The 18,432-nt window shown below is 53.4% G+C and overlaps 2 protein-coding genes across 2 annotated transcripts; both read left to right on the top strand.

Annotated features, from left to right (window-relative positions):
* The first annotated feature begins 10,933 nt into the window (after positions 1 to 10,933).
* LOC135967814 (TBC1 domain family member 3B-like) lies at positions 10,934 to 13,424 on the top strand. Its single transcript, XM_065532195.1, has 5 exons — positions 10,934 to 11,039; positions 11,317 to 11,389; positions 11,552 to 11,634; positions 12,921 to 12,960; positions 13,323 to 13,424. Exons 1-5 carry the CDS (start codon positions 10,990 to 10,992, stop codon positions 13,422 to 13,424), a joined length of 348 nt encoding a protein of 115 aa, XP_065388267.1. The 5' UTR covers positions 10,934 to 10,989.
* A 26-nt stretch (positions 13,425 to 13,450) lies between these two features.
* Positions 13,451 to 15,098, top strand: LOC135967866 (TBC1 domain family member 3F-like). Its single transcript, XM_065532510.1, has 3 exons — positions 13,451 to 13,528; positions 13,981 to 14,088; positions 14,418 to 15,098. Exons 1-3 carry the CDS (start codon positions 13,451 to 13,453, stop codon positions 14,529 to 14,531), a joined length of 300 nt encoding a protein of 99 aa, XP_065388582.1. The 3' UTR covers positions 14,532 to 15,098.
* The last annotated feature ends 3,334 nt before the right edge of the window (positions 15,099 to 18,432 follow it).

Here is an 18,432-nt window from a genome sequence, read left to right as displayed (position 1 = left end):
GCATCCAAGGATAAAGACAAGGTAGACTCACGACAAAACCCAGTATCTCCCAAACAGATTCTTCATGTATTGTAGCTGCAGTGTGGTAGTTTAGTGTGGTTTGATGCTCCTCAGACTATCCCACCAAATGTACTCCTGTTCAAAGGAGACTGAGGGTGTGCTCAGCGTATAAACGGCCTATTCCACACATGTATGGTTTCTTTACTGTCTCCTGCCTCCCGAAAACTATCAGTGCCCATTGTAATACTACATAACATATTCAGGTTCCTTTTATTTATTTATTTATTTATTTATTTATTTATTTATTTTTTGAGAGGGAGTCTCGCGCTGTCGCCCGGGCTGGAGTGTAGTGGCCAGATCTCAGCTCACTGCAAGCTCCGCCTCCCGGGTTTACGCCATTCTCCTGCCTCAGCCTCCCGAGTAGCTGGGACTACAGGCACCCGCCACCTCGCCCGGCTATTTTTTTTTTTTTTTTGTATTTTTTAGTAGAGACGGGGTTTCACTGCGTTAGCCAGGATGGTCTCGATCTCCTGACCTCGTGATCCGCCCGTCTCGGCCTCCCAAAGTGCTGGGATTACAGGCTTGAGCCACCGCGCCCGGCCTCAGGTTCCTTTTAAATTAACTTTTTTTTATTCCCCCCCCAAAAAAAAAATTTTAAGTAGAATTGACAAGTCAGAAAAATGAGTAGCTCCTGGCTTTGAATATTACCTGTTAAACTAATCAGTTTAAAAAGCACAGGTCTGGGCTTTAGGTCAGACATACATGGATTCAAGCCCTGGCTTGCCCTTTAGTAGCTGGGTGACTTTGGTATATTATGTAACTTCTCTGAAGGTCAGGTCCTTACCTGTAACGTGGAAGTTCTATACCTCACCGGATATGAAGATGCCTTATGTTAAAGCACCGAGCACCGTACCTGACCCGTACCATGTGCTCACTTTAATACTACCTCTGAAAATCTGGTAATCACCCAGGAAGCCCTGCCTCAGAGTAATTCAGTCAGAAACTCTGAGGTTAGGGCCTGCAAATTGGTTTTAAAACAAAAGGAAAAACCTCCCCAAATGATTCTGGTGGGCTGCAGAGGTTGAGACTCTAGTGTAGTAGAAAAGTATTGGACTGGAATTATGGAACCTAGCTTCTCCTCATCATGTTGCTATCAACCAGCCTTGTCCTGTTGTCCCCGGACCTTATACTCCATCTCAGTAAAACAAGGAAGATGGACCTCTCTGAGGTCCTCTCTAGCACTAAATAAAATAAATAAATAAATAATCAGAGAGAGGAGTTTTGTAGAACCTCACCTTTCTGATGGCTCAGGATGTTAACCAGGGCAGACCTTGTGAGTTCCAAGGACTTGCTTTAAGAAGTCGAGGACCTCCTGGGTTTCTTTAAGCTGAAATTAGACTTTTGAAAACATCTCTTTGGCAAAACAGATTTCTAAAGCGTTTACATTTTTTTCTAGGTAAAGAGCAATGCAGTCCGGGCCCTTGGAAATTTGCTTTATTTTCTGCAACCCTCTCATATAGAAAAACCCACATTTGCAGAAATAATTGAGGAGTCTATCCAGGCCCTAATTTCTACTGTTCTAACAGAAGCTGCCATGAAAGTCTGATGGAATGCTTGTTATGCAATGGGAAATGTATTTACAAATCCTGCCCTTCCATTAGGTAAGAAAGTTTCCCTTTACTCCCTGGTGGAAAGCCTCTTGGACAATACACACCAATCTACATTGTTGTTAAAGATGTTTGTCACATGTCATTTATCACAGTATGAGGAAAAAATGGAGACACACTGAAAACAAGTTTAGGAGAACATTGAAATACATCATTACCTGGCCGGGCGCGGTGGCTCAAGCCTGTAATCCCAGCACTTTGGGAGGCTGAGACGGGTGGATCACGAGGTCAGGAGATTGAGACTATCCTGGCTAACACGGTGAAACCCCGTCTCTACTAAAAAATACAAAAAACTAGCCGGGCGAGGTGGCGGGCGCCTGTAGTCCCAGCTACTCGGGAGGCTGAGGCAGGAGAATGGCGTGAACCCGGGAGGCGGAGCTTGCAGTGAGCTGAGATCCGGCCACTGCACTCCAGCCTGGGCGACAGAGCGAGACTCCATCTCAAAAAAAAAAAAAAAAAAAAAAAAAAAAAGAAATACATCATTACCTATACAATGAGATTTATAATGGAATATTTTGTTGCCATTTGAAATTACTTACAATAATTTTATAATCTGGAAAAATACTTCTGATGTTAAACAAATGAAAGCAGTATTAAATCATTTCTACAGAATGACCTCAATCGATGGGTAGAAAAAAGACTGAAAGGAAACTGGACCAATTATTAACAGTGATTGCCTCTGGTTGAGTAGGATTTTTTCTGTTTTCATTTTCTCAGTTGTCTACAATAAGCATATATTGTTTCAATGGTCAAGAAAAAAGGAAGGAAACAAAACTGGAACGAGAGGGGATATAAACTGGAAATCCCCTGTGAGCTGTGTACAGAAGTGGATGCCATTAATAAATGTAAGGAGGGCATCTGTCTCTAAGTAGCGGCATGCCATGCCCCTTGATATGTCATTCAGGACCAGTAGCTGCTTAGGTGTGTGGATCGGAGCCTCCAAACCTTGCTCACTTTGAATGCCAGTGTTTGCTTTATTGCGTCTCTCTCTCTCTCTCTCAGAAGATTTGAGACCTAAGGATGTGTTCCTGGAGAGGAGCTCATGCATCAAGTGAGTGAAGTCTGGCTCTGCTCCCCTTTATCGCCTAGAGCATCCAGGCCGAGCAGTCAGCTGGGAGCAGGTGGAGAAGTAGTCTCCTGGCTTCTTCCACTGAGAAGTCACCTAAGGGTGACCTTTGGGGTTGGAGCTCATTGAGGTGGATGTCCGCCTTCTGGACAGCCAAGAAGTCCTTGAAACGAGGGCACCTCAGTGGTGGTTGGCTCCTACCTGCCTTCCTGTATGGCCCTTGCCCTTAGCCTACTAGAGAGAGAAGTCGACCTGCATGACTTGGAGGGAAAGGGACGCTCCAAAGAGGCAGGAAGTTTGAGAACTAGAAAGCATCCAATATCAGAGCTATCAAGAGCCACATAAGAAAAGGGAGCCAGAAACTGATAAAGAACTCTGACGGGTCAAATTGTGAGTGTCTTGTAGGTCTAGCAGTGGCCCATTGTCAATGGCAGTGGCAAACACCAAATGGAAAGGGCCTGCTTGCCTGTCTTCGGAGGCAACAGAGAAGCCGGGGAGGGCTGGGCGAGTTAAGAGAAGCTGCATTCTACTCTGTCACCCATCTTGAGGAGTAAGGACACCCCAAAATGGAGTGGGTAGCAGTTGCTCTGGTAAGGAGGAAAGCAGGCTGATTTCCTAGGGCCTACAGGTATGGAGAAAGAATAGAAATCTGGGCATCTTATTCTTGAAACTGTAAGTTTTCTTTTTCTTGGCAATAAAATACATGACTTGCTATGGCCAGAACAGTGTCTGGATGCTGTTGCAAGTGAGGAAATAATTCTTTTTGCCAGCATGAACAGCACTGCCACATGCAGTGTGTGCTTTGCACACAGCTAAGAAGGGCCCAACTGAGATGACAGGTGGGGTTGCAATTCAGTCCACGCTCTGCCCACGAAGCCATACCCCATGGGACAGAATCCTCCCAGAGAAGAAGCCTTTTTCTGAGTCACCAAAGGCCCTATATCGGGTAGCAGAGGCTCTAAGCATGTCACAGGCTGAGGTAGGGAAAGAGGGAGGTTTGGGGATTGGCACCTGGCCACTTACCTAGGATCCTACAGTCAGTCACCACCGTTGTCTCACAGGATGATTGTGAGTATGAAGTGAACACATAAAATGAGTGTTTGGGGCACTAGTGTTTATGCTGCCTTCTGCCCCTCTCCCTCTCACCCCACCTAATTCTAAGGCTGCATTTGTTTTAGTGACTGTGGATTCTTTCTTGGGAGAGCCCCAGGGACCTCCCAGGCCTACAATGCCCTGACATCGGTCGTGACATCATGCAAGAACTTCAAAGCCTCCCACATAATCAGGTCACTAAACAAATCGCAGAGGGCCCAGCCCCAGCTGTTGCCTGGCTTTCCAGGAGTAGAGCTCGGTTGGGAGTGGCTGCTGCTCGGACAGCCGTATCCCCAGAAAGCCCTGGGTGTGAATGGAATCCTGTTTACCCTCTGGTTTCCACTGACATATTTATCTATCAACATTCTGTCCAAGTCTCCTCTTCTGAACCCTCACCAGAATGACCCTTAATGAAGAGTCACAGGGAGAAGATGTCCACCCATGCATAGGAGACAGGCCTGGAACAGAGCCTTCCTGCACAGCCTAAAAGGGACCCCCCCTACTGATACCTTGATCTTGGACTCGTGGCCTCCAGGACTGGGAAACAGCAACATTCTGTTGTTGAGGGTGCCCAGTCTGTGGTCCTGTAAAACAGCCTTAGGAAACTAATGCAGCCTGTTAGCCCACAGATGGTGGAGAGACGGGATGCGCAATGGAGCTCCAGGCTTAGTGCACTACGGGACTCTCGGGTGGGTGTAGGTATGCAAGATAATTTTGGGTGGTGCAGGGTGAATAATTTTAATTGACATAAAAATGTGTGTATCTTACTGGGTAAATCAGAGGTCCTGACCTGTTAGGAACCAGGCTACACAGCAGGAGGTGAGCAGCCAGCCAGCGAGCAAAGCTTCGTCTGTAGAAACAGCCACTTCCCATGCCTCACATTACCCCATGAGCTCTGCCTCCTGTCAGAGGAGCGGTGCCGTTAGATTCTCATCGGAACATGAACCCTGCTGTGAACTGCGCATGCCAGGGATCTAGACTGCGTGCTCCTTATGAGAACCTAATGCCTGATGATCTGTGACTGTTTCCCATCACCCCCAGATGGGACCATGGAGTTACACGAAAACAAGCTCAGGGCTCCCCTTGATTCTCTATTATGGTGAGTTGTGTAATTATTTCATTATATATTACAGTGAAATAATAATGGAAATAAAGCACACAAGAAATGTAATGGACTTGAATCATCTCCGCATCATCCGTTCGCCTTCTTCCGGGTCCCTGGAAGAGTCGTCTTCAAGAAAACTGGCCTCAGGCAGCAAAAAGGCTGGGAACCACTGGTGTAAATGCTTCAGGGAATAGTTAATCAACTTAAGGTTTACATGGTACAAAAAATACAGGTGTAAATGCTAATAAAAATGGGTGCAAATGAACACACTCTCTTGCTGTGGTCCGAGGAACGTTCAGCATTCTGTCAGAGAGACTTGCAGCTTGGAGCTGCAGCTGCCCTTCCACATCCTGTCCACTGTAAAGCCCTGCAACACACACGCACACACACACACACACATGCACACACATACACATGCATAAACCTGGACACCCACACACACGCACGCTGTGCTTCACGCCCTCACTAGGGTGGCCTGGGAAGAAATATGTTTTTGTTTTTTGTTATTTTTGAGATGGAGTTTCGCTCTTGTTGCCCAGGCTGGAGTGCAATGGCGCAAATTCGACAACCTCCGCCTCCTGGGTTCAAGCAATTCTCCTGCCTCAGCCTCCTGAGTAGCTGGGATTACAGGCATGCACCACCATGCCCGGCTAATTTTGTAGTTTTAGTAGAGCTTGGGTTTCTCCCTGTTGGACAGTCTTGTCTCAAACTCCTGATCACAAGTGATTTGCCCACCTTGGCCTTCTAAAGTGCTGGGATTACAGGCGTGAGCCACTGCGCCCAGCCAGGAATGCATGCTTTTAGGAGAAACGAAGGCAATTCACGCCCCTCGTTCTCCTGGTGTTTGCACAAGTGCCTTCTCCACAGACCATGCTTTAGTCTCTTTCTTAGTTCTCCTTACTGAAAGAGAGAAGCAGAGCCCCAGCATGTACCCAGCTGCTTAGGGCCCCAGCCAAGTGCGCAAGCTTCCTGGGGGGCCTAGTGAGTTGAAGGCACTCAAATTCTCCCCAAAAGAGGCATCAGTTTTTGGTGGATCCTTGAGTCCAGGAAGGCAATAGACAAGACATCAGGGTTCACCAGAAGACACAACAAAATTGCAGTGAGGAAGGGCTGCAGTCAAAGGTTTTATGCTCCACGAGAAGGGGTACTCAGGGCTCTAAGCAGCAGGCAGAAGATTTATTGCATGTGTGGTTAGGTGATGGTGGCCTACAGTTTTCACTGGGAACTGGCATCGAGAGTAACTCGACCTCCTCCTCATGCACGTTTCTCTCTGTCTCTTTGCATTTTATGTCTCTCTCCCCATCTCTCTCGCTCCTTATCCTCTAGCCTCCTCTGTCTCTCTCGCCATCTCTCTTCCTCTGTCTCACTCCCTTCTCCCCATCTTTCTTTCTCTCTCCTTCTTTTCCACTTCTCTCTCCCTCCTCATCTCGCTGCATGCCACTGTTCATGCTTCTTGGGATCCACGTGGATGGGCGGACACGGGACTCCTAGGCTAATTATCATGGCACAAGCCCAGGGTTGCAGGACCTCGGTCCCCCACCTCCCAGCACCCTCAAAATGAGAGGTGTGGGGTGTGCCCGTGCTCTCCTGGGTGGGCGTCCCACACTCCAGGAAGCAGAAACTGCAGGACAAAGCTGGCACAAGTGACATGCCCATGTGGCTGCCCGCTTCCAGCTTGGGATCTGCTGAGGCCAGAGGACACCTGCCCAGGAGAGACCCTGCACCAGGGTGGGGGTAGGGGTGGGTTTTGGCATGGGAATGGGGATGGGAGCAGCCACTGCACACCAGTCCCTGGCTGACTTCCTGTCCCGCACCTTGTCATGCAAGGCCTCCCATCCCACCCCTACCCCTGCCTCTCACCACCTCCACCCCTAGGCTGTCCAGATCCAGGCTCCAGAAGTCTCCGAGGATCCAAGAACTAAGGGCAACCAATGGGCTCCTCAGGCCCGAGTCCATGAGTCAGTCACCCTGCTGCAGGCTGACAAACCTTGGCTGTCACTGATCCTCCACCCCAAACCAGCCATAGCCCCTTGCCCCCACCAGCATTACCACCTCCTCCTAACCACAGCCCTGAGAGCTCTACTTCCTGGTAAACTTCCTCCTTCCCACCCTGATCCAGGCAAGTCCAAAGGCCAGCGCCCTCCACCCACCCTTCCGGGGGGCCCCTCTACTGTCTGCTTGCCCAGATGTCTTAACCCGGCTTTCCCAAGCTACAACAGGTGACAGGGATGAGCCCCCGGCCTCTGCCAGGAAGATTTGCCAAAATGTTTTCCATTTAGAAGCGGGGCAGTGATGGGGCCTAAGGATGACCCCAGGGTTGTCACTCAAGCAGCAAGAAGGACAAGAAACCCAGTTTGCCGGGACGCGGTGGCTCAAGCCTGTAATCCCAGCACTTTGGGAGGCCGAGGTGGGCAGATCACGAGGTCAAGAGATCGAGACCGTCCTGGCTAACACGGTGAAACCCCGCCTCTACTAAAAAATACAAAAAACTAGCCGGGCGAGGTGGCAGGCGTCTGTAGTCCCAGCTACTCAGGGGGCTGAGGCAGGAGAATGGCATAAACCCGGGAGGCGGAGTTTGCAGTGAGCTGAGATCAGGACACTGCATTCCAGCCTGGGTGACAGAGCAAGACTCTGTCTCAAAAAAAAAAAAAAAAAAAAAGAAGCCCAGTTTGCTACCCTGACCCTTGGAGGACTTGGCCGTGGCTTCACAAGGCCCTGCAGGGGCAGCAGGGCAGCAAATCCACCCTTCTCTGGAGGAAGCAACCACCATCCCCAGGAAGCAGCTGATGGGGGCGCACTGGCAGAGCCCTGGTGTGCTGCCATGCAGGGCCTGCAGGTCTGTACTCAGATTTAGCCCTGGGGAGTCGCAAGATAGACCGAGACCCTCACAGGTCTGGCTCTGTGTCCCCACCCAAACCTCATCTGGAATTGTAATCCTCTTGTTGCAAGGGAGGAACCTGGGGGGAGGGGATAGGATTTGGGGACAGTTTCCCCTGTGCTGCTCCCCTGATAGTGAGAGAGTTCTCAGGAGAGCTGATGGTTTTAAAGTGTGGCACTTCCTCGTTCTCCACTCACTCCCTCCTGCCGCCTTGTGAAGAAGGTGCCCGTTTCCCCTTCTCCTTCCCCCAAGATTGAAGTTTCCTGAACTATGAGTCAATTAATCCTGTTTCCTTTATAAATTACCCAATGTCAGGTATTTCTTTATGGCAGTGTGAAAACAAACCAGTACAGACCTTTCCTGAGGTACCTTCTCCTTAGGCACTGGCTGCCCCCGTGCTCCTCCTCTGCTCCCTGGTCTTTCTTTTCCCAAGTGATCCACATGGCCAGCCCCAGCCCCATCCTAGTGTAGCCCGTGTGGCCGCTGGAGAGGCCGCGCTCCTTTCCTCACCCCGAGGGGGCCTGATATGCTCTTTGGATCCTGGAGGAAACTGACCCCCTATTCTCACACTGGTGCAACTTCTTCCAAGACCTCAAAGCTGGACAATGTGAACTGGTCTTTTTTCTTGTCTCCTCTTGCTAGGGCTGTCATTGGGACAGTCCTAGATGGGGAATGGGGGTGGGGGGGAACAATGGATGAATGGACAGTCGTCCAGGGAGTATATCCCTGTCTGTCCTGAACTGGGCCCTTCCTCCAATGAGAAGCTTTCCTGAGTGAGTTTATACAGTCATTGCTTGGTATCCATGGAGGATTAGTTCTAGGGTCCCCAGGGATGCCAAAATCCATGGATGCTCAAGTCTCTGACATAACATGGCCTAGTATTTACATATAAGCTATGCACATCCTCCCATAGACATTAGACCATTACTAGATTATTTATGATATGTAACACAATGCAGATGCTACATAAATGGTTGGGATACTGTATTCTTTAGAGAATGATGACAAGAACAAAGTCTGCACATGTTCAGTAGAGACATAACCATCCAGTTTATTTTCTGAATATTTTCCGTCTGCTGTTGCTGAATCCACAGATGCAGAGCTCCCGGATAGGAGGGCCAAGTGTGCTTTGAGAGCAGGGTGGGTGAGGTTGCTAATGAGTACAGGGGAGCAGGTGTCAATCATGGGGGCCCTGCATTGGGGCATCTGGACGCCCTGTCTCAGGACTTGAGACTCTGTTTTGATGGCACAGGCAGACTCAGCCCAGGTCAAAGCCCACCTCTTGAAGGTTCATTTTATCCCAAGCTCTTTCTGGAGCCTGGAATTTGATATCCCCTAGGCCCTGGGTGGTTTTAGATAACATGTCTGAAGGAATGAGCCCCTACTGTGTGCCCAGCACTTTCCCCACAGGATCCTCTAGCTAAAATATCCAAGGGTCAGGGAGAGAAATACCCAGTTAAAATATCAGAAATGAAAAAAGAGATACCATTAGAGACACTAAAAAAGACCATTAGGTAATAGTATTAGCATTTGTGTTCTGAGATTCAACAGCAGCAGTCACTTTCCTCCACCCCTATGTGTATCCCAGACCACCCTGGGCGGGGACAGCTGAGGTCGCGGCGGTGTGATGTTGGTCCTGGGCCTTGGGGGTGACAGTGGTGAGGAAGTAGGTGCACACATGAGTGGGGAAGCCAGGCCTGGCCAGAGAAGCAACACATGGGTGCACAGACCTATTTACCCATATACATGTGTGCAGGCACGTGTGCAAACACATTGCAGGCAGGCATGTGGCCGCCTCAGGCAGCGGAGGACCCTGACTCTGGGCCCTGCTGAGCCAGGCAAGGCCCCACTGTGATGCGTGCCATGACCTCAGAATGTCACTGGTGCTTAGCACCAATCCGCTCTCCGGCCTGCCTCTGTGTTCTACGGCAGTTACCCACGCACAGTGGTATCAGCTACACACGCACAGTGGTATCTGGGAACAGTTTTGTGGACTCAGAGGTTTTCTACCTGAGAGGCATAACGCAGGCCAGCTGATTCATCAGAATCAGGTGAGTGTGACCTGCTCTCTTCCCTCCAGGCTGACTTGGGGACAGTGGCTATGCTGTGGGTGGTGTTGGCCTCTGGGCAGCTACCGAGGAGGGTCATTCCTAAGCACTCACTGGGAGCCCGTTCTACACTGCCCGTGTAGACGATTTTCTCTTTTGTCCTCATGGGGGTTTTATGGAGTCGGTGCTATTCTCTAGTGTACCCATTCAACAGGGGAGAAGTCTGGGGTCAGAGAGGCGGTAACCGGCTTGGGAATTTAGACAGGACGCTGGGTTTTGCTCTCAACCCTGCCGTGCGCTGTGCTGGAATTCAGGCCTGAACCCTGTGACCTCCCTGCCCTAGATCCCAAATCTGCCCAGGCTTCCGATCCCGATGGGGCAGAGCGTGGTCCTGGCAGAGACGCTGGGATGGATCCACTGTGGGTGGGAAGGAGGGGAGGGTCCTCTGAACACATCTGGGGCCTAAGCTGGGTCCTGATGTTCGCTGTGGGACCCACTGGACCCACACGGTCCCTTGTCTGGGAGTGGCATGGGGAGACTTCTGCCCTTGGGCAGTTGTGGAAAATGAAGGGGCCCTGGAGGGCTGGCTGGAGGGAGACTATCTTCCCTTCTGTTCAAAGGGGTCCGGGCTCTGGGGATTGTCCCCGAGTATTTCTTGTTCTGTCTGGTCCTCTCGAGGCCTCGCTCGCCTTTTGCCCCGAGTGTTCCCAGGAGGGACAGTCCATCTAGATGTTCTCCAGGACCAAGGACCCACTGTTCTTCCTCAGTGGCCCAGGAAAATGAAGCCCCCTCCTGTAGGGACAGCTCAGAATGGTGGAGTCCACAGTCCCTCCCCGAGAGCCGTGATTTCCATGAGCACAGAGGCTGCTTTAGAGACAGTAGATCATTTTCATCCCCAAAACCAAACACACTCCTGCTCAGACGGCATTATTCCTAAAGCAGCCTCACTGGTTAGACTGAAGGGCCACGGTAGCCCAAGTGATGAGCGGGGTAGAACGGAGCAGTCAGGAGAGATCTTGTTCTCCGCAGGAAACTGGGCATCTCTGTGGTCCTGAGCTTCCCAGGAGGCCGATCGTACAGAGACCTCTGGTGCCTGATCCCAGTTCACATCCACATCCCTGGAATAGCCCACGATGGGCCCTTTACCCTTGGCAGGTGGACACCATTCAACCTGCCAGGGCAGGTGTGTGAGCATTTCATGGCATTTGGGGACAACGGGATTCTCTGTCCAGGTCCCACTCTTCTCGAGTCCTTGGGAAGATGCCATCCCCTGCTTGGAGCTTCAGACTCCAGAGACCCGTGGAGGTGTGGGCCATGGGGTCTGGCCCCTTTTTACCTGGGGGCGGTGGTGGAATGAAGGTTATACAACCAGCCAGCATCTGGGAGCCCGGCAGGAGCAATTCAGGTTTTCTCTGAAGCTCTCGGGTACAATGTAACCTTTAGACAATTTTGTCTCACAGGATGGACATGGTAGAGGACGTGGACAGTTTGTGGGCACAGGAGCGAGAGGACATCATTATGAACTATGAGAAGGTACAGGTCGGTCTGCTTCTTGGAGGGAGGCCTGTTCCAGTGCACCCTGGTCAAAGGGTCCTGGGCTCACTAGGAGCACAGGGTGGGGACGGGTGGCCACTACCCCCAGGCCCTTACACCCTTTACCTTGGACCCCTCACCAAGGCTTCCTCTGGGTTACAGGGACACCGAGCTGGGCTGCCAGAGGACATGGGGCCTGAGCCTGTTGAAATCTACAACAACATTGATCACTTTGGAATTCTGCAGTGAGTCCTCTGTGCTCCCCTCACCCCTAAAGCACCTGTCTCAGCTCAGGGACGGGTCTCCTTTTAGGAAGGCCTTTCTGAGGTAGGACATGTCCTGCCAGGTCGCGTCAACCTCCTTTCCAGGGTCAGAATTCCTCCCTGGCTCCCCTGCAGGTCCAGCCCGAGGTTGCTGTTAGGTCAGAGGTGCGGGGCCCATCTAGGGAGCAGGTGGGAATGGAGACTGGGCTAGGTCAGGCCCCTGGACTCTCAGCAGTTCTGTCCACAAGTTAGCACAAGAGGAGGGGGCAGCCTGAGTGTCTGGCCATGTCTACCTGGAGACAACCCAGTGAGATCCAAGTGTTGTGGCCACAGGGTGAGGGGACGCCTGGCCGAACCTTGGGGCTGTTGTCCAGCAGGTCTCTGAGGGCCCACCTGCCCCTGTCCTCCCCCAATTTCCCTAGAGCTACAGCCCTCATCGTCCCCATGGGGAAGGGGGAAAGGCATGAGGACAGTGGGGGCAGTGGCCCTAGGGAATGGGGGAGAAGATGGGCAGTGCCCGTTCTGGGCATCTCATGGTGAGGCCAGGGAGGCAGCAGGGCTTGTGGCTAAAGACCCTGGATCTGGTGCTGGTAAGGGATCTGGGGCCAGGTAAAAGGAGCCCAGCCAGGAGCCCATCTGTCAGGGATCGTAGGATGGAGAGACAGGATCCAGGGGAAGTAGAGTGGGAGTGAGCTTATGAGTTGTGCCACTTCTGAAACGCAGGGTGTGTGGTTCACATGCAGGGAGAGGCAGGTGGACACTGGGAGGTCAGACCCTGCAAGGGTCTTGGGGCTGTCAAGTGGGATGGGACCCTTGTGGTCCCAGGGTGCACTGGGCAGGTCTCAGGGCAGGCTCCCTAGACCGTAGTGGGGTGATGTGGTCACTCCCTGAGGGACTCCTGTGAGGGCCCGGTCACCCACCCTGGGCAGCCCCCATCTAGTCTCAGGGCTGACCTTCCTCAGATCCAGCAGAAAGCACCACCTCCAGTCCAGGACGGGCAGCCTTACTGTGCAGCCTGACCACCCCCCACACCAGGGGCCCCAGTAACCCCACCCAGGCTGGCCCCACACTCCTTCTTCTCCCAGGTCTTGCCCCTCCTGGGAGTCAGCCCCACAGGAAGGCCCTTTTCCTCCCTTCCCTGTGTCTTTTCCTGGACTGAGCCCTGAGCTAGATAGGGACAGAGCCTGTCCTTTCTGGGGGTTGGTTCCCAGTCTCGGGGAGCTCCAGGCCCTGTGCAGGTCCTCAGTTCTGCCTGGGTTGTCTTACAGTGAGACAGAGCTGCCTCCTGCCACTGCTCAGGAGGCGAAGGTAAGAGCCTGATGCATGGGGAGGGGCTGAACCAGGGATGTGGGGACTAGGCGGGTGGTCGGTGAGGCAGAGGAGGCAGCTGGCCTGGGCGGTGACGGGTGAGGGCAACACGATGTCCCTGGGAGGGGCAGCACTCCCTGCTGGAACTGACCCCAGGTTGCTGTAAGTTTGGCAGCTTGATAAGATTCCAAAGTGAGGACCACAGTTGTGGCTTGGGGGTGGCTGCCCGCCTGTGTCAGGACCCCACCTAGAGGCTGGGACCTGACCTAAGACTGGTGTGTCTGTGGCCTGAGGATGGCACGTCCCGGGGTCCCAAAGCCAGCCCACTGGTGATCATTTGCTCAAAGGTTCTCAACCCTTAGGGTCTGCCCTTCCTTGGCTCCCTCCAGCTGGGTCCACCTGGGCTCCAGAGCCCAAGATCCAGCATCCACGGGCAGCTCTGGGAAGCCTGGCAGCTCCCCTAATGCCAACATTCCTCATTTGACAGCAAATGTGGCGGGAGATAACACGAAAGAGCAAGTGGATGGAAATGCTGGGACAATGGGAGACATACAAGAACAGTAAAAAGGTAATGTGTGGAGGGAGAGGCCCCGGGAACCACTCTCTGCAGAGACAGGGGACAGGCACCCTTGGCTGTGACCTGGCACCGTCAGCCTCTCAGAGGGCGGGTGGCACACTGTCCTCACCCAGAGGACTGCAGGCCTGGTTGGTGGTTTGCCTGCCTATTTGTGCAAGTGTCACCTTGCTGGGAGGGAATCTGAATCTAGGGCTGGGACCACCTGGAGCTCAAGGCTAGGGATGCCCTGGTGACCCGAAGGAAGGAAAAGGTTCAGATCACAGTCCTGACTCTGAGTGTCCATCCACTCTTTCAATCCTGGGAAGGGAGACTGTGTCCCAGCTTAATGTCACCTCTAACGAGGAATCATGGGGCCAAAACCAACCATTTCCAGAATCCTTGAGCTCTGGTCCTCACTGGGGTCGCCCCGTGGCCTGTGACACCAGATTGTTTTCTGCCCACAGCTGAGAGATCGAGTATATAAGGGCATTCCCATGAACATCCGGGGCCAAGTGTGGTCAGTTCTCCTGAACATACAGGAAGTCAAGTCGAAAAACCCCAGAACATACAAGGTACGCTCAGCCAGAGCACGACAAACAGGACAGGCCGTGTCAGGAGCCCAGGTCTCCAGCTGGAGGGAGCATCAAGCCCAGGCTGGGGGGTGGGTGGGATGGTCAGATGCACATCGTGGGCACGGACGGTGACATAGTCACCACAGACAAACTCGGCTCTGGTGACCCTCCCCAGCTTCAGTAACAAGCCAAAAAGCAGCTTTATGCACAAGGAAACCTTCCTGCTTTCCTTCCTTCCCGGAGTGCTGACTGTGGGCTGACTGCCATTTGGGGCAGGGAGTCTTCCATCTGTTCTGAGGCTGCTTCCTCCTCTTGGCCCTGCCCTACAGGTCATGAAGGAGAAGGGCAAGAGGTCATCTGAACACATCCACCAGATCGACCTGGACGTGAGCGAGACACTAAGGACTCACATCTTCTTCAGGGATCGATATGGAACCAAGTAAGCCTATGGGAGCCACAGGGTCTCATCAGAGATGGAGTGAACGAAAGGGATGGGGGCTTCCCCGGAGAAGAGGCCAGGGTCACCTAGGAGGGATGACAGAGCTGCCAAGACCTCCCCTGACCCAGGGAGCAGCCAGCACCATGAACTGAGCACCTGGTTCCAAGCCCTGGGCCAGACTGGAACATGTGGGGCCAGAACCCAGGAGGATCCTGAGGAGACAGAAGGCAGCAAATAAAATCATGCACAATGGTGAAAGGTGCTCTCCCGGACCCACGGGGACCCATGGTAGGACTCACAGGAGGGTGGCAAGATGGAGGGCCCATGAGCCTCTCCAGGCAACACTGAGAGCAACAAATGCTGGGGTAATTGGGGTCCCGGAAACTGTCATCCTGGTCTGCTGGGAACATGACATGGCACAGCCACTTTAGCAGCCAGTTGGGCAGTGACTCACAAAGCTCAATGGACTTGAACCACGTATCCCCAAAGTATCACAAATATTGAACCCACTGATTTGAAAACTGATGTCCACATGAAACCTGCATGCCACGTCCACTGCTTGATTCATCGTCACTCACACAAGGAGCCTTCAGGGACAGTCTTCAACATGGGAATGGGGAGAGCAAGGATGGTCCTCCCTTCAAACGGAAGACACAGTGAGAAAAGGGAATGAGCCAGTGTTGCCCGCATGAACGTGGGTGGATCCTAGATGCATTTTGCTGAGGGAAAGAAGCCAGACCCAATAAGCTACCACGTAGGATTCCCATTCCTGGGCCATTCTGGAAAAGGCCAAACCATAGGGATTGAGAAGCAGTCTGGGTGGTCAGGGGCTGACGGATCAGGGACAGGCCGGGTGCATAGGGGCCACCCTGGAGACTTGGAAGGTGAAGGAGTCGCTTCAGGAGGGGCTGGAGCGGTCGCCAGGAGACTCTGCCCATTGGTTTACAACCGTGGAGGAACTGTACACCCAAAGGCTGAACTGGCGTGTGTGCAAATTGAAAATAAAAAAAATCATTCAGAGTGAAAAGGATCAGGCAAGTCACTGTACAACTGGGCTATCTGCATGTCACAGATGTGGATTTTACTGAAACATTTCCTCAAAGTCAAAGGCCCTGAAGAGCTCACTGCTTATCTGGTGAATCATCTGAACCTGAAATGGGCTTTGTTGTTAGGCTTTGTAGACAAAGTGAAACTAACGGCATCTGCACAAAACAAAGAAAAGCCTCATTTCTCTGTTTCCTAGGCAGCGGGAACTATTCTACATCCTCTTGGCATATTCGGAGTATAACCCGGTGAGTATTGCCCGCAGTGACGTTCCCGGGCAGTATTTCCCTGTTCACAGGAGTGGGTGTCTGGTGGGGGTGTCGCTGCTTCTTTTAAAGTTAGTATTTGTGAGCCACCAGGATATAGGAGGTAGGACTCCAGCTCACTGCTGGCATAAACCTCCAAGCAAGGGGGTGGTCTCAAGGGGTCAAGCTGAGACACAAAGGAGTCAGGCCTGGACTCCTGGTGTCACCTGGGTCTGACCACCACTTCTCAGAACCAGAAATGATGCCCTCCTCCTGGGGCTGCCCCAAATCCCAGGAGCTTGGCAGGGTCGTATGCGAGATGGTGCCATCAGGAGACAGTTTGGACAAGGTGCTGAAGTGCCTGATGGACTTGGCTCTTGTCATGAAATGAATTTGCATCCTGAGGAAGCCTCTTCTTCAGAGGAAGCCTCTCCAGTCACCTCTGCCCTCTCCAATGACATGAGTCCTCCCAGGTGACCTCAGTCCTCCCAGGTGATGTCCTTTCACGGTGACTCTGGCTCTTGCAGGAGGTGGGCTACTGCAGGGACCTGAGCCACATCGCGGCCTTGTTCCTCCTTTATCTGCCTGAGGAGGATGCATTCTGGGCACTGGTGCAGCTGCTGGCCAGGGAGAGGCACTCCCTGCGGGGTAGGTGAACAGGTGCCCAAGGGACCTCATGCAGTCAGACCCAGGGACGACCACCCTGGCCAGATGATCTCAGCTTTCAGCCAAGGCACCTTCCTTGGCCAGCTCCTTGGGAGTCTTTAGGATGTCTCTGCTGAGGGTCCCACAGGAGTCCGCGGCTGACCCCAAAGCCCAGTCAGACGCCTTTCATCCCCGTCAACGGAGGGCATCTCATCCTCCCCGTGGCCACCCTCTGTGTCCTGCTGCCACGCCCTCTGGATCTGATTGTGTAGCTGACTCTCTAATCCCTGAGAGTCCTGCTGCCCTTGGTGCCCATGAATGGGCCGACCAAGCCCAGGTGGCAGCATCTCCCCAACCCGTGTCCCCTGGCCCGACCTCACTTCCAGGAGACGACCAAGAGCCCAGCACCCACCCTGCTCTGGCTTCCGTGTGGTGGCCTCAAGTCATGTTTGCCCTTTTTGCACCCTGGTCCAGGAGGCGTCCAGGGGAACCTCCAGCCAGGCTCCGATGTTCCTGCCCCACGTCCCCAGGGCAAAGGCTGCATGGTGGGTCACCAGATGGGAGGGTGAAAGGCCTTGAGTTTTGGGGGCCTCTCCAGCTGCCCAGCTCTTCCTGCTGATGGCTCCACATCTTGGGGGAAGGCTCTGATTTCTTGATGGGCTGGGGGCTTCTCAGGATTCCACAGCCCAAATGGCGGGACAGTCCAGGGCCTCCAAGACCATCAGGAGCATGTGGTCCCCACGTCACAACACAAGACCAGGTGGCATCTGGTGAGTTTATGGCGTCTGGCGAGCAAGCTTGGGCTCTTCCCCAGAGACTCTGCCTCCCGTGGCTCTGGAGGAACGGGGACTGGAGCCCCCTGTGGGGCTGGTGACTGGATGAGTCCAGCCAGGGCCTGACCTGGGACGTCGGGTTCTCCATGGGCTGGGAGTTGGATTCCTTTCCTGCCCTGGAGGAGACAGAGGCACAGGGATGGGGGCCCAGCTCCCGCAGAGCAGGGCAAAGGGCAGTGTGTCCACCGGGAGTGTGGGAAGGGGCCGGTGTTGTGGGGAGCCCTGGACACCGCCCAGTGTTCTGCACTAGGGGAAGGGTCTTCAGAGGCCCTGGAAGAGGGAGGTTTTTAGGGCAGCCCAGGGGGCCCTGAGCACCTCTGTTCCTCCCATCAGGACAAGGAAGGTCTTTGCACGCAGGATTCCTCCTTAGGCTGGCTTCTCCAGATGTGGAATGACGGGGTAAGAAGGCACAGGGAGACCGTGGCTCAGGGACCCTCCTTGCCCTGCAGTGCCCTGCTTCCCTAGCCCGGGGATCTGGCTCACCCACAGCCCACAGGAGGCTCCGCCCACAGGGGGGCCCTCACAGGACACCCAAACCAAACCCTCTGCCCAAGAGGGGTCACCCCAGGGCAATGATTGGGCAACAGGACCAGCCTTACAGGCAGACTGGGCCAAGACCTGACTTGGGAGGGATCAGGGAAGCCTCAAGCCCTGGGCAAGCCCCTCTCTCCAGGAGCCACACTCCCAGTCCAATGAGTGCCCCCCATGAGGAGCTGCAAGACCTTGTCTGACCCAGCGTCCTGGAGGGCTCAGGAAACCCTCATGGGGAAGGTCACTGACTCTGGGGACTGAAGCCCCAGTGGGCTCAGTTCGAGCCACCAGCCCCAGCCTGGAAGGGCTACAGTCTCCCACACCTGCTATCCCCACAGATCTCTCTTGGGCTCATCCTGCGCCTGTGGGACGTGTATTTGCTGGAAGGAGAACAGGTGTTGATGCCGATGACAAGCATTGCCTTTAAAGTTCAGAGGAGTAAGTCTACATGTGCCCAGTGGGGCCTGGGGAGCCTTGGGGTCAGACGCTGACTTACCCGAAGGCAGCTTCCTCACACTGTCCTCATGATCCTCTGTTCTGGCCCAGAGGGAGGTCTGGCCAGGTGGGCTGGGCAGGGCACAGTGACACCGAGCCGATTCCCCACATG

The sequence above is a fragment of the Macaca fascicularis genome, chromosome 16 (genome assembly GCF_037993035.2).
Source record: "Macaca fascicularis isolate 582-1 chromosome 16, T2T-MFA8v1.1".
Classification (NCBI taxonomy): domain Eukaryota; kingdom Metazoa; phylum Chordata; class Mammalia; order Primates; family Cercopithecidae; genus Macaca; species Macaca fascicularis.
The sequence above is the reverse complement of the archived record's forward strand: the minus strand, read 5'-3'. Positions and strand labels throughout refer to the sequence as shown.